At 55.0% G+C, this 14,431-nt stretch overlaps 1 protein-coding gene across 1 annotated transcript in view; it reads right to left on the bottom strand.

Moving 5' to 3' along the window:
* Positions 1 to 14,431, bottom strand: part of RLF (RLF zinc finger) — a 34,173-nt gene that overhangs the window by 17,782 nt on the left and 1,960 nt on the right. Inside the window, exons 2-4 of the mRNA XM_039914277.1 lie at positions 7,121 to 7,278; positions 6,014 to 6,095; positions 1,199 to 1,331 (exon numbers count right to left, since the gene is read on the bottom strand). Coding sequence (XP_039770211.1) covers positions 1,199 to 1,331; positions 6,014 to 6,095; positions 7,121 to 7,278 — 373 coding nt within the window. The remainder of the gene's footprint in view (positions 1 to 1,198; positions 1,332 to 6,013; positions 6,096 to 7,120; positions 7,279 to 14,431) is intronic.

Consider the following 14,431-nt stretch of genomic DNA (forward strand, 5'->3'; position numbering starts at 1 on the left):
CCCCCACCCGGCCCTCAGCCCCAAAGCACTTATGTACATATTTGTAATTTATTTATATTAATGTCTGTCTCTCTAGACTGTAAGCTCACTGTGGGCAGGGAAAGTGTCTATTATATTGTGTGTTGTACACTCCCAAGCACTTAGTACAGTGCTCTGCACACAGTATTCGCTCAATAAATGATTGACTGATGAACCTCCCCTGCCCCCCGCCCCAGGGAGTGAGAGCAACAGGAGGGGACCCAAAGAACTGAACCCTAAGGGACCCCCTCAGTTTACAGGTGGGGAGACAGAGGAATAGCAGGCAAAAGAGACTGAGGAAAAGCAGCCAGAGAGAGACAGGAATCTCAGGAGCAGCAGCCTCCTGCTCTACCGGGAGGGGTCACTGAGCCAGAGGGGGCAGCTGGGGTCGGGGCTGGAGCAGACAACGGCGGGGCAAGACCAGGGCCAGCTTCACCTCCACAACCTCTTCGCTCCCTGGGCCTCGGGGAGCTGGTCCTCTGTCCTCCCCGCATGCCGGGTGCCCTGAGAGCAAGGTGGCCGGAGGGTGGAGTGGTTGGTCCTGTTTGAACTTAGACTGTGAGCCTTGTGTGTGACAGGGGCTGTGCCCGACCTTATTACCGCACTCTTTGGACCATAGTAAATGTTCAACAAAAACCATGATCATGATGATGATGACCCCTAGACATTAAGCCCGTTGTGGGCAGGGAAAGTGTCTACCAATTCCATTGCACTATACTCTCTGAGACACTTATACGCACACAGTAAGGGTTGACTGATTACTAGGGGTGGAGCTGCCCTCTAGCTGGCTGGGGGGAAGAAGGCAGTGGGAATTCATTCAATAGTATTTATTGAGCGCTCTTTACCTGCAGAGCACTATACTAAGTGCGTGGAATGTACAATGCGGCAACAGATAGAGACCATCCCTGCCCAATGACGGGCTCACAGTCTAAATGGGGGAGACAGACGGCAAAGCAAGACAGAACAGAACAAAAAGAGACAACATCATCAAGATAAATAGATGCAGGGAAAGGACCAGGTGGGGATGGGCAGCCCTGACCCGCTGGAGGCCTCGAGGCTTGTGGAAAGCACCTGCCGCTAGACTTCTGAAAGCTGGGGTCCATCATCCTTCTGCTCAGCCCGGAGGGGCGGAAAGCAGCCAGGCCCCCAAAACGAGCACACGGCGTTTTCTCTCTCTTACCGTCCTCCGGGTCTACCGGCTGCTGAGAAAGGACTTTCAGAAGGGTTGGGTTCTTCCACACGCCTTCTTTGGTGATGTCCACCAAAACCTGGAGGTTGTTATTCCCGAATTCCAGCAAGGCATCATGGGAGTCCTGCAAGCCAAAAATACACCGGGAAAGTGACTGGGGTAGGCTAGCACATTTTTTTGGTCAAGTTATTCTGAAAAGCCATGCAGCACTCCCTTGTTTCCCAGACACGGTTTCACTTCTGCAAATTTTCTTTTGAGGGCATTTCCTGTCCAGCAGTCTACAAAGACCTGGTCTTCGGGGCAGAGCACGCCACTGGGAAGCATGTAACCGGCCTGCCTCCTGGGGGTTTCCCATCCGAGTCAAACCGCCCTGGCGGGGACAGCAGTCACATAGAGCCCACACGGAAAGCAAAGGATGCAGACAGCCACTAGACCGATACCGTGGGCAACGAATGAGTTAGTCGTTTCTTGGATCGCCCCCATGTTTATTTATCGCTTGCCCCTATGCACTTACTCTTACCTACTGTACATTTGGCCAATGTGTTCACTTGTCTTCCCCATTAGACTGTAAACGCTCTGAGGGCAGGGAGTGGGCCTTCTACTTCTATGGCATGTTCCTACGTGCCTACTACAGCGCCCTGCCCACAGCAGGCGCCCGGGACCGCGGCGCCCTGCCCGCAGCAGGCGCCCGGGCCAGCGCCGATGGTGGTGGCGGCGGCGGCGATGAGCTGTACGAGACAAGGAACCGGATCAATACGTACGGTGGGGGGGAGGGGGAGGGAGGGAAAGTGGGCGGAGAGTCCGGCCGCTGGTTCACTTAGGCATCGGGGCCTGAGGGGAATTCGATGCCTCCCCACGCTTGGTCCCCCAAAGGCGTGGGGAGGAGTGGAGACTGCGACCGTTCCAAAGTGTGGGAGATGGCGGGACGCGAGGGGAGGCTCTCCGGGGAGAGGTCAGACAGGAGATCAGATGGAAGGCAGGGTGGGACGGGACAAGAGGGCGTGGGGGGAATCTGTCCAAGACAAGCTGGGGAAGGGGAAGGCTCGGGATTGACAGATAGCCCTGGGATGCACAAAAGGATAAGTCTTGGACCAGATCCCAAACACAAGGGAAAAAGCAGGGGCAGACAGGCAACGGGGAGGGTGATCGAGAGAACCCTAGACAAGGCCATCGTGGTTCAGACCGTGGGCCCACCCAGATACTGCCTCTGACTGTGGTAACAGAAAACCAGGAAGAACAGGCAGACAGCAGGGACCAGTGAAAAAGAGTCAAGGCCTGGGAGTCAAAAGATGGGGTTCCAGCCCCAGTTCTGCCACTTGCCTGATGTGGGACATGGGCCGGGTCACTTCAGGTCACTAACCAATGCCGGGCACTGCGATTCATAGTATCAACTGGGCGCCGACACTCTCCAGGGCAGCGGTCCACTAGAGTGGGGGCTTGGATACCTGCCAGACCCCATTCGCTCTCCCGATCTGTCCCGTCGAAACAGACGAGAAAGCCAGGAGTTCTGAATAAGTCGACCTCCCCCCACAGGAAATGAAGTAGGGAGCTTTTTGTGTTTCCTCGATTCCCCCAACTGGCCCCAAACCACAAAAATACAAATATAATACACAGCAGGAAATTAAAAACACACTATGTTACAGGGTCAACTAGCCACAGAAATAGGTACTAGTGGGGAAAGAGGGGACTGAAGATTTTTGGTGTGCACCTACACGGCAACCCAGCATTCCATCTTCGTTACACGATCCCCGAGAGGACCTTCCCTGACTAAACCACCCTCTTTTCCTTTTCTTCCATTCCCTTCTGCGTCGTCCTGACCTGCACCCTTTATTCACACTGTCTCCAAGCCCCCAAGCACTTAGGTACATGTCCATAATTTACTAATTTATATTAATGTCTGTCTCCCCATCTAGACTGTCAGCTCACTGTGGGAAGTCAATGTATCTGTTATGTTGTACTCTCCCGGCACTCAGTACAGTGCTCTGCACACAATAAGTGCTCAAAAAATACGATTGATTGATCTTCCAAGGGTTAATCCTTCACGTCCTATTCTGGATTGGGGAAGTAGTGTGGCCTACAGGAAACAACACAGGCCTGGGACTCAGTGACCCTGCGAGCCCCCTATGGGACCTGGTTATCCTGTATCCACCTCAGCACATATTACGGTGTTTGGCATATAGGAAGTGCTTAACCAATGCTTCAATTACTATCATTAGGTGGAAGGAGCCATGCTCTATCTTGTTTTACCTGCTCTTTACTACGCAGAAGTCATCCTCTAACGAAAAACTGGAAGGGGCCGCATAATCGGTCACTTAAGCCTGTCAAGATCCACCCAGTTCTCTCCAGGGACCCTTCTAGCCTGTTTCCCAACTCCCCCTCAAACTCCTCAAGAGACACCGGTCAATCAATCCTCTTTCCACTTCTGGTTCTCCACCAACCAGCTTCCGCTTACCCAGCCGTCTCCATCCCCGTGCTCGGAGGCCTAGCCCTCGAACTTCAGCCCCCTCGAACCTCGGGCCAACCCTCCCTTCCAGGAACGCTGTTCCCTTTCCTCGGCTGACATTCTCTCTCCGATCCCGTTCCCCGGGGAGGGCTTCCGAAGCAAACCACGGCCGGTTCCGACACCACGGCCGGTTCCCACCACTCTCCCGGCACCCAGTCTGACAGCTTCTCTGCCGCTTGGTCTCCCACCCTCTTTGCCCATCCCTCCGACAGCTGCCTCTTGCCCACCCTCAGCCCTGGGGCTACATGGATATTCGACTGGGCAGTTCATCCACTGCTTATAAATACTGCCGGCTGTCTCCACCATCAGAGCAAGAGCTCCTCACGGGCAGGGATCACATCCCAAACTTTCACCGTACCTTCCCCGGAGCTGGCTTAACTACATGGCACTGCCCTCAGTAGATGCGCAGAAAATACCATGACTATTATTCGCACTTCTCAATAACCAACGGGCTCACTTCTTGGGAAATGCGGCTGGCCCGCTGAGAGGGGAGCGGGAGGGAACCCAGGCGGGCCGGGGGAGAAAAAGGTAGCTCTGAGTCACGGCTATACCGCTCCCCCTGGGCCCGGTTTAGGTGGTCCGGCTGCGTGGGCTCGGGGGAGTGGCAGCAGACAGACCCGAGAGAGGAGTCGGCCAGGCCGACAGCTGTGGGGAGAAGCAGATAGAGCCAGAGGGAGAGGGAGTCTCTGCCCCTGCCTGGCCCTTCAGCTCCCGCTCCCTCCATTCTCCCCCAGCCAGGGCCAGCTCTCTGGTTGCGAGGATCCCCTCCACCTGGAAGGACATCCACACACCTGCCCACCTTTGTCAACCCACGCAGAGGAAAGCCAGCAGAGCGCGAGCGGCTCCGTGGGTCCCTTGGAGGGGGAAGGGCCCAGGGGATGGGGTCGCCTCGGGCAGGGGCAGAGCCTTGGGGGTGATGGGGAGGGTCCGCAGGTGTAGGAGTCCGGCGCAGAGCCCGGGGGAATGGAGTGGGGACATTGGGCTTGGTGGGTCCGAGAAGGGTCGGGGTGGTTTGATGATGAAGCTGGGCGTGGGCGGACCGCGCACACTACCAGCGTCTCCTTCAGGCGGACCTCGGCACATCTGGGGGCGACACCAGGCTGGCTTTGCTCCCACTCAGCCCCTCCGTCTGAGACAAGGGATCCACTGTCCACAGGAGGCCAGGACACCCACTGACACAAACCAGAGAAGCCCCAAGGAACCTCCAGGCAGCGGAGGCCCACAAATATTCAGAAGCGTCGACTGTGAGCCCCACGTGGGACCTGATTATCTTGTATCTACCCCAGTGCTTAAGTACAGTGCTTAGCACAGAGTAAGCATTTAAAAAATACTACAAACTCATTTATACTTTAAGGTGACCTTTTCCCCAGGGGCAACAGGCTGATCCGTGACAGACCTACAGGCAAGGCATCAGGTGAGCAAGTGGGGAGTGACCCTGAAGCCAGCCTAGGGGTCGGGGGCGCGCTGGCTCTGTTACCCCTGCTTCCGGGGCTTCCCCGTCCTTCCCCCAAACTTGGCCTTGGAGTCCCAGTATGTGTCTCCTTTCATGGCAAGCATCACACTTCCTTTTTTCCTTCCCCCTCAGCAGATCAAGGCAGGGAAGAGAGAGAGAGAGAGAGAGGGAGCAGAAAGGGAGGAGGAGGAGGAGCTACAAAGCAGCAAAATGCAGAGAGAAGCAGGCAGCCTGACACCTCGCAGTCTCCAGGAGTGGGAGAGGGGACACCACCACCCTCCTGTCTCTGCCACCTTCCTGCCCTCAACTGAACCCCGGACTGACCCGCTTTGAGGAATGGAAAGACGAAGTCTGAGAGGATTTCCCCTGCTTCAAAGCTGGTATCTAAGGGCAACGAGCAGGAGGGTGGGGCGAACGAGCAAGAAGGCAGAGGGACCCCGGTACCCCTGTAGGAGGGAACAGGACTGGGTACGGATTTGGCCATGGAAGGAGAGAAGCTGATCAGTCAGGAGCCCCAGAAGCTTTCCCTGAAATCCGTCTCTGAGGATATGGGTTCCTCTCCTACCTTCACACATCTGCCCGCCCCTTCTGAAATTAAGGCCTTCGAATCCCGGGTTAGGCTCTGCAAACTCAAGTCGACACCACCTTCTGCCTCAGAGGGGGTTTTACCTCCACCCTGCTTAAGCCAGGCAGAGGCCCGCCCGGGGGTCCGGTTTGCCAACCTGCCTAACCTGGGACCATTAGGATCCACTGCCCAGTGGCCTGGGATGCCTGGCCTCGGGTGGGCGCCAAGGGTGGGGAAAAGGATCGCGGTGACCAGGGGACCCCGTTCATGCTCACATGCACTCACCTGGATGGTCTGGTGGAAGGGCACCCACACTTCACTGGGCAGGTCACTCTCCGGCACCGAGAGCAGCAGCTCAAAGCAACTTCTGCAACACAGGAGCAGTGGGCAGGGAGGTAAGCCCAGTGGGCAAATGGTGAGCCTGGGGCTTGCCCCAGTTCACCCTCACCAGGGCACACCTCTCCCCGTGCCACCAAGTTTTCTCCCAGCGAATGGCTTCCTCCATTCGGCTCCACACTGCCACGAACACCCACGCGGCTTCTCCCGCCGGCCGGCAGCGAGCCAAGCTATCAAGGGAAGATCGGGAAGCCAGTGCCAGCCACATCCGAGGAAGGAATGGGAGGGACGGAGATGGGGACAGGTGGTGGGGTGTGTGCTCCTTTGACGCCCAGCGCTGTGCCACTCAGCCCGGCCCCCGGATTCGATTGGTCCAGGCGGCAGGACACCCACCGGCTCTCTTACGTTGACCTCTGTCAGCGGATCCCCCACTGCGGACACATCGGAGGCTAGGGATCGCTTCCGCTATGATTCGAGTGTTTTAGCCCACGGGCTGACGTCTGTTCAACTCAGCCCAATTTCTTTCAAGACCCAGGCTAGCCCTTGCCCACCTCCTTCCCCATTCCCCAGCCCAGATCAGTTGTGGCTGACACATCTGCCCATCAAACGGCAGGGACTGTCTCTATCTGTTGCCAACTTGTTCATTCCAAGCGCTTAGTACAGTGCTCTGCACATAGTACGCGCTCAATAAATACTATTGAATGAACATTTCCCAGCTCCCAGACACCATTTCAGGGTGCAGAGTATGAAATTCCCTGTGCTGTGCTGGTCAAACCATCCAAAACCCAAACTTGGCCCCAGGGCCCTGGACCGGAGAGCGCCCGGCCGAGGTTCGTCCACAGTTCAACCCTGGAGAAAGGAGCCTGGCCAGAAGGTGGACCTCCCGACAATGGAACCCGTTCCTCGAGCTGGCAGCCGGTAGAGAGCCAGCTGAAGGGGCCACAAGGACGACCCAGGAAGGGGGAGCATAACCCAAGCCCCGGGGAGGGGCTCGGGGTGCCGTCGAGAACACTTCTTCACCCCCCAAGTCAGCAGGGCCAGCTCCGGCCAACTTACAGAACCAGCCTGCCGAGCACCAGGAGGACATCTTCGCACTCGGTGGTCAGAAAAGGCCGGGCGCTGGCGAAGCTCTGGATGGCCAGTCGATACACTTCCAGCAGCGGCGGCCCCACGTGCTCGGACGTAGTCCTGTTGCCCGCGTACTGCAACAGCGTCTGGGAGGGAGAGGCCAAACCAGCGAAACGGTTACAAAATGACCCTCCCCCAGGTCCCTAAGACCACCAAGAGCACCACCTCCCACTTTGACCACCTGTCCTTTTTCCAGGATTACTATCGCCGGGAACCCTATGGGCCAGTCGGGTCCTGAAAGGGCAAGGCGCTTCACAGGGGACAATCAATCCAACGGTGGGATTTACTGAGCACTTACTGTGTGCACAGCATTGTGCTAAGCACTTGGCAGAGTACAAGAGTACAGAGTTGGTAGACATGTTCCCAGATCACCAGGAGCTTACAGTGTAGAAGGGGCGACAGGCACTGATTATGGACATATTCAGAAGTGCTGTGGGTCCGAGGCAGGGGTGAATATCAAGTGCTTAAAGGGTACAGATCCTAGTGCATACGCAATGCAGAAGGAAGAGGGAAGAGGGGAAAAGAGGGCTTAATCAGGGAAGGCCTCTTGGAGGGGATGTGATTTTAATAAGCTTTTGAAGATTGGGAGAGTGGAGGTCTATCATATATATGAGGGGGAAGGAGTACAAGCCAGAAGAAGGACGTGGGTGAGGGGGTTGACGGTGAGATGGACAAGATCGAGGTACAGTGATTAGGTTGGCGCTAAATGAATGGGCGAGCTGACTGAGTCCTTTAAGGCCAATGGTAAGGAATTTTTGTTTGATGCAGAGATGGAAGGGCAACCACTGGAAGTTCTTGAGGCACGGGGAGATGTGGACTAAACACTTTTTTAGAGAAATGATCTGGGCAGCAGAGTGAAGTATGGCCTCAAGTCGAGAGAGACGGGAGGCAGCAGTCAAGATGGGATAAGGTAAGTGCTTGGACCAACGGAGTAGAAGTTTGGATGGAAAGGAAAAGGCAGATTTTAGTGATGCAGTGAAGGTGGAACTAACAGAACTTGGTACCAGATTGGGTATGTGGGTTGAATGAGAGAGGTGAATTGAAGGTAAGGCCGAGGTTATGGGCTTGTGAGGTGGGGAGGATAGTGGTGCTGTCTACAGTGATGTGAAAGTCGGGGGAGGATAGGATTTGGGTGGGAAGATGAGTTCTTTCAGGTGCCGCTTGGCTGTGACTAATCCATAACAGCCACCTTCCTCAGTTCCTCCAACGGAGATGTGATCCACGTCCATACCTGCATGCGTGTGCGATTGCACATCGCACACACTGTCTAAGGGTGAAGCCAATCTGTAGGTGGTGTGAGGGTCCCGGAAATCAAGCCTCCGTCAGTTCTGGACTCCCCCCGAGATCCACACACACTTTGGATGTTGGGGCTCCCTGAAGCGGAGCTGGAGTAACCGGAGCGGTCTCCACCAGCCCAGCCCAGCTCTGACTCTCGATCAAATTATGCCCACCAATGGCCACTCACCATTTCTGGAGGAAAGCTCAAGGGACAAGGGGCAGGAGGCTTGGGGTTTCATCCCTCAGGACCCACCTCCGGCATCTCAGACAAGATGCCGCTCAGCTAGCAGGAACTCATTCATTCATTCAACTGTATTTATTGAGTGCTTATTATTATTAATAATAATAATAATGTTGGTATTTGTTAAACGCTTACTATGTGCAGAGCACTGTTCTAAGCGCTGGGGTAGACACAGGGGAATCAGGATGTCCCACGTGGGGCTCACAGTCTTAATCCCCATTTTAGAGATGAGGAAACTGAGGCACAGAGAAGTTGACTTGCCCACAGTCACACAGCTGACAGGTGGCAGAGCCGGGATTCGAACCCATGACGTCTGACTCCAAAGCCCGTGCTCTTTCCACTGAGCCACGCTGCTACTTATTCTGTGCAGGGCACTGTACCCAGCCCTGCCCAGAAACCCTCTGGGAAACCCCAATGCCCGTAGCAACTCAGGAGGCAAGGGAAGCGGCTCGGTCAGCCTCGACTCCGGCAACCTGGAACCCGGAGCCCCGGTCAGTGAAGAAGGGCCAGAGGGACCCAGGGACTGACCCTGTATCAGCAGGTGGGGAGATCAGAGATCACAGCTCCATCTACAACGGGGCATCTGGGCATGACTGGTCCCGACCTGACGGCCAAAGATTTGAGCGAATCACAGGAGAATGACCCTGGAGCAGAGCAAGTCACAGGAAGGTGCTGACCGAACATCCTCCCCCACGCACATTAGAACTGAGGGAACAAAAGCGATTCCCACTGAGAGGAGCTCAGGGAACATTTCTTATCTTCGTGGAGCTCAAGGGGAGTCATGGCTCTCTCCCCGTGGCCCCTGGGGGCCAGAGAACCCTCCGGCATCGCACAACAGCACTCTGTGAAAAGGTCCGAGGGAACCACTAGGGAGGCCCAAGGGAAGAAGAGAAACCGGAGCCCTGGAAGCCCACAGCCGACGGGGAACGGGCAGAGGTCAGTGGAAGGGGGCCAAGGAGAAAGCCCATTCGGGGCCTGGCCCGGACCTCCAAGCTTCAACCCAGGCACTGCTCTGATACCCCTAGCCACCCCAATCCTTCCTTCCCCAGGCCCGGGACACCCTGCCAGCGGCCACCCGGCTCAGCCCAGCACGCGGCTCAGCTGAATGCCACAGACGCCTGTCTGCACCTCTCCCAGGAGCAACCCCGCACTCTAAGTAAATCGCTGCCCCAAATCCTCCAGTGTCCAGGACAAGGAGAGGGTCCCGCCACGGGAGAACTAGCAAAATGGCTGGGGGCGAGCTGCCCGGGCCAACCGCCTTCCGACCCCCGGCCGCTAACAGAACCCGCCACTGCCTTACCCATCTACACGTCCACCTTTCCATTCTACCCAGCTCCCTCCCACCCATCCATTACTTCAGTGTCTGCCTCCCCCGTTACCCAGGCAGTTCCTTGCGGGCAGGGGTCGAGTCTCTGATCTCTACTGCACTCTCCCGGGCCCTCGGGAAATCCTCCCCCTGAATGCTCCACCAGGGCAGAAGAAATCAGGCGGTGGGTCAGGAGCTCCGATCAAACCTGCGGTCGGGGGAGGGCGGGGAGTAGAAGAGTTGTCTCAACTGAATTCTCTCCCGATTCCATCTCCAACCCCGGCACTAGCCATATTCCTCGAGGCGGGGGCTGGGGTGGGAGAGTGTGGAAGGAGAGGCCTAGGAAGAAGGGTGGCGGGCCAGCAAGTCCAGGGCCAGGTTCGGCACCACCGGAGTCAGCAGACTCTCCTCCCAGTTGGGTGCGAAGTCACGGAGGACCCCTCTCCCCTGTCCATGGTAGGAGGTGTGCACATCAGCCCCTCTGGCTTTGTGGGGATGACCCCAGGCGGCTGCAGGATAAGAAACGAGACGGCTCAGTCTCAACCTTGCCGAAGCAGCAGCAGTGTGGTGGAAGAGGCCAACACAGAACAGAAACTCAAGCATGAAATCTTCTTTTGACTCAAGTTACTTCTCCAAGTTCCCACAGAAGATATTAAGCGATGTTTTACGCTGCTAACGACCTTGACTGTAAAGCAAGGCTACACCAATGTTAACTTTTTTTTTCCTACAAACTACGGGACGGTAGCCAAACCACCATCGGGTCTAGTGGAGAAGCACTGGGCTGTAGAAAGCCTGTGCTTCCAGCCCACCTCGCCAGCCTGCCCGATTTCAGCAACCCCTGAGACGGGCAGGGATGAAATCTACAGCTGGCCCAAACTACCCCATCTTATAGGCCCGGAAGCTGAACTGAGCAGAGAGATCCCTGCTCATCAAAGACCTCAGCTAGGACCATGGAACCAAAACTGACCAGAGACGAGATCGACATGAGTTAGATATCCTATTTTGAACCATCTCGCCCTAACTTTCCTATTGCAGAATCACTCTTGGATTTAAATTTCAGGATGTAGACATCACAGCGGATAAAAGTGGCAAACTGCAAGCCCTCCAGCCCGCACCTGCTCCTCCCTGCCCCACTGAGGAACTAAAAACCCTCATACGCAGACCGAGGCCAATCCTTTCTGCCAGTGGCCCAGCCCGGGGTAGGGCCCACAGGAACCAGGGACGACTGACCTAGGTGTAGGGAGCGGCAAGAGCACACTCCCAAGCGCTAAGTACAGTGCTCTGCGCACAGTAAGCGCTCAATAAATATGACTGAATGAATGAATGAAAGAAGACAAGCGCAAGTGTTTCTGAAGGCTGGACTAGGGGATTTACCTCAGAGTCGACCAGACCACAGGAGGGCAGGGACCAATGCCTACCTACTCTAGTGTACTCCTCTCCCAAGGGCTGACAGCACAGAGTTCAGCACAGAGTAAGCACCCAAAAAACAAATACTAATGACGGATGAAAGAATGCACAAATCCACTCCCAATCTCCCACTCTGATTAGGGGAGAAGAACAGTCGCTGACCGCACTGGATCCACCCAGCCCTCAGTACAATGCTTGGCACCTAGTAAGCACTCAACACCACAATTATCACTGTTAACATCACACTCCAAATCAATCGGCGGAATTCACTGAGCGCCTACTGAGTGCAGAGCCCTGCATTAAACGTGTGGACTTGAAATAAATGAGCATCTTCCTACTCTAGTAGGATCTCTCATCTAACGGTTTAGTGTCTGGTTCCCCCTCTCCCCCTCAAGACTGTAAACTCCTTGAGGGCAGGGATCATGCCTACCACCACTACTGTGCTCTCCCGAGCACTTAGTACAACGCGCTGCAGACAAGAGGTGCTCAATAAAGATAGCAAGACAAGTTCCCAGCTCCCAAAAAGTTTACAGTTTAACAGGGAGATGGACAGGAAAAGATGATGTATGAATTCATAGTGGGAGCAGGAAGAAGAGCCTGGACACAACAGGCCAAACGGGTCAAGATGAAATAGCTGAACAGTCGATCGAAGGGTAAACGTCCACGTGTTCGGAAGGGCTAAGGATGGGAATAAAACCCAAGGGCGCTAAAGGTGGCTTTTGCGGAGCGGCGAATCCCTCGGGGGAGGTTCCCTGGAGGAGATGCATTTTTGGACAGCTTTGAAGAAGACGGAAAATGTGACCTGGTGGATTTGTGGGGGAGAGGTAGAATTCCAGGCATGAGCCGGGGGTGGGGGGGTAGAAAAGCCGAGGACAAGGTGACGGAGAAAACAACAGTCTCCAAGAGACCGGGGGCGCTTACGGTGATCCAGAAAGAAGCGGCTCTTTGGGAGCAAAAGCTCAGTAAATCTTGGGGCAAGGAGGTAAAAGCAAAAACAGTACCAAGGGCCACAAACATGAAACGTGTTGGCAGAGTGGGGAACGGCCCATGTGGTGAGGAGCGGGTAATGAGAGCAGACACGTTAAGATCAGGAGACCTGGGGACCAGAGCCTGGAAGCTGATGCTCAGGATTCTCTGCTTGACATGAAAAGAGATGGGAAGCCACTAGAGGTCTGAGGAGGAAAGAGACATGTGCTGAATGACTTTTCGAAATTCTTCTACAAAACCATTCAGTCCACACCTCAAGAACCTCCAGTGGTTGCCCATCAACCACCGCATCAGACAGAAAATCCTTACCATTGGCTTTAAACCACTCAATTTCCTTACCCTCTCCTAATTTACCTCCCTGATTTCCTACTACAACCCAGCCCGCCCATTTCGCTCCTCTAATGCCAACCTTCTCACTGCACCTCGATCTCATCTATCTCCATGCCGAACCTTCGCCCACATCCTGCTTCTGGCCTGGAACGTCCACCCGCTTCATATCCAACAGACGATCCCTCTCCCCACCTTCAGAGCCTTACTGAAGGCACATCTCCTCCAAGAGGCCTTCCCTAACTAAGCCCTCATTTCCATTTATGCCACTCCCTTCTTGGTTGTTCTTAGACTTGGATTTGCAACCTTTATTCCCCCTCCCTCAGCCCCACAGCACTTGGGCATTTCCTTAATTCATCTATTTATACTAATGTCTGTCTCTCCCTCTACTGCAAGCTCCTTGCGGGCAGGGATCGCCTCTACCGACTCGATTATATCGGACGCTTCCGAGTGCTCAGTAGAGTGCTTTGCACACAGTAAAAGCTCAATAAATAGGAATGGTGGATAGTACAGGCTGAAGGGGGGGAGAGGCTGAAGGAAGGAAGGCCAGTGAGCAAGCTGATACACTGTTTTATCCGTAGTGTAATCGGAGCTTGGGTCAGGACGGTAACCGTTTGGGTGGAGAGGAAGGGGCAGACGGCGAAATGTGGCAGAACAACTGGTAGGACTGAGCAGTTTTAGAATCTGGGCTGAAAGGCAGCGTGCAGTCGAGGGGGACATCAAGGCTGCAGACTTCTGGACAGGAAGGTGGCGGTGTGACACGGAGAGGGGGAGATCAGGAGGAGGAAATGGGCAAGGAGGAGAAGTGCGAAGAGGAAGGAAAGAAGGACGACTACGGGGTGGAGGGGGAAGGGGGCAGGAAGAAGGGGAGGAGGAGGAGGGAGATGTTTTGGATGTGCGGAGTTTGAGGCTCCATCGAGACATCCAAGTGGAGGGGTCTTGGAGGCAGGAGGAATGTGGGATTTTTGATATGGTGAGAAGTCCAGTCTGGAGACGTAAAGGCGTGACTGTGTTTCAAATCCAAGTGAACCATCTTCAGTGCCCAAGAAGGCAGAGAGGATTGGGGGAACGGGGGAAAAGGGGACGTGACCCCAAGGAACGACAGAAAGAAGGAACCCAAGTTTTGAGATATGGTCCCTGGAACAAACCAACTTTGCGATGCAAAGAACAGAAAAGCAGCACGGCCTAGTGGAAACTGCACGAGCCTGAGAGTCAAAGGACCTGGGTTCTAAACCCAGCTCTGCCACTTCTCGGTTGGGTGACCTCGGGCAAGTCATCTCTGTGTCTCAGTTACCTCATCTGTAAAGTGAAGAGAAAGACTCTGAGCCCTTCGTGGGACAGGAACTGGGTCCAACTTAGTAAAAGTGTAACTACGCCAGCACTTAGTATAGTGCTTGACACAGAGTAAGTGCTTAAACGCCATTAAAAAAAATACAAGCTCATTAAGATGTCAGATAGACTCAGTAGCCACTAACATCAAGCTATCTTTGGCTCAGAGTGGAGTAGGAGACGGTGGTCTTATGAGATCAGGCGCCGCTGCCCACGCCTCTGAGTTAGGACAAGAGCAGAACAACTCATTCCCTTTTGGGTTAACCACTGGATGAACCTCATTAAGTCTTCCTCCGCTCAACGCGCCACACGGTTCAGCCACTCGGGATGGGCTGCGTTAGCTAATCCACCACGGACGACTGGG

The sequence above is a fragment of the Ornithorhynchus anatinus genome, chromosome 16 (assembly GCF_004115215.2).
Source record: "Ornithorhynchus anatinus isolate Pmale09 chromosome 16, mOrnAna1.pri.v4, whole genome shotgun sequence".
NCBI classification, from domain to species: domain Eukaryota; kingdom Metazoa; phylum Chordata; class Mammalia; order Monotremata; family Ornithorhynchidae; genus Ornithorhynchus; species Ornithorhynchus anatinus.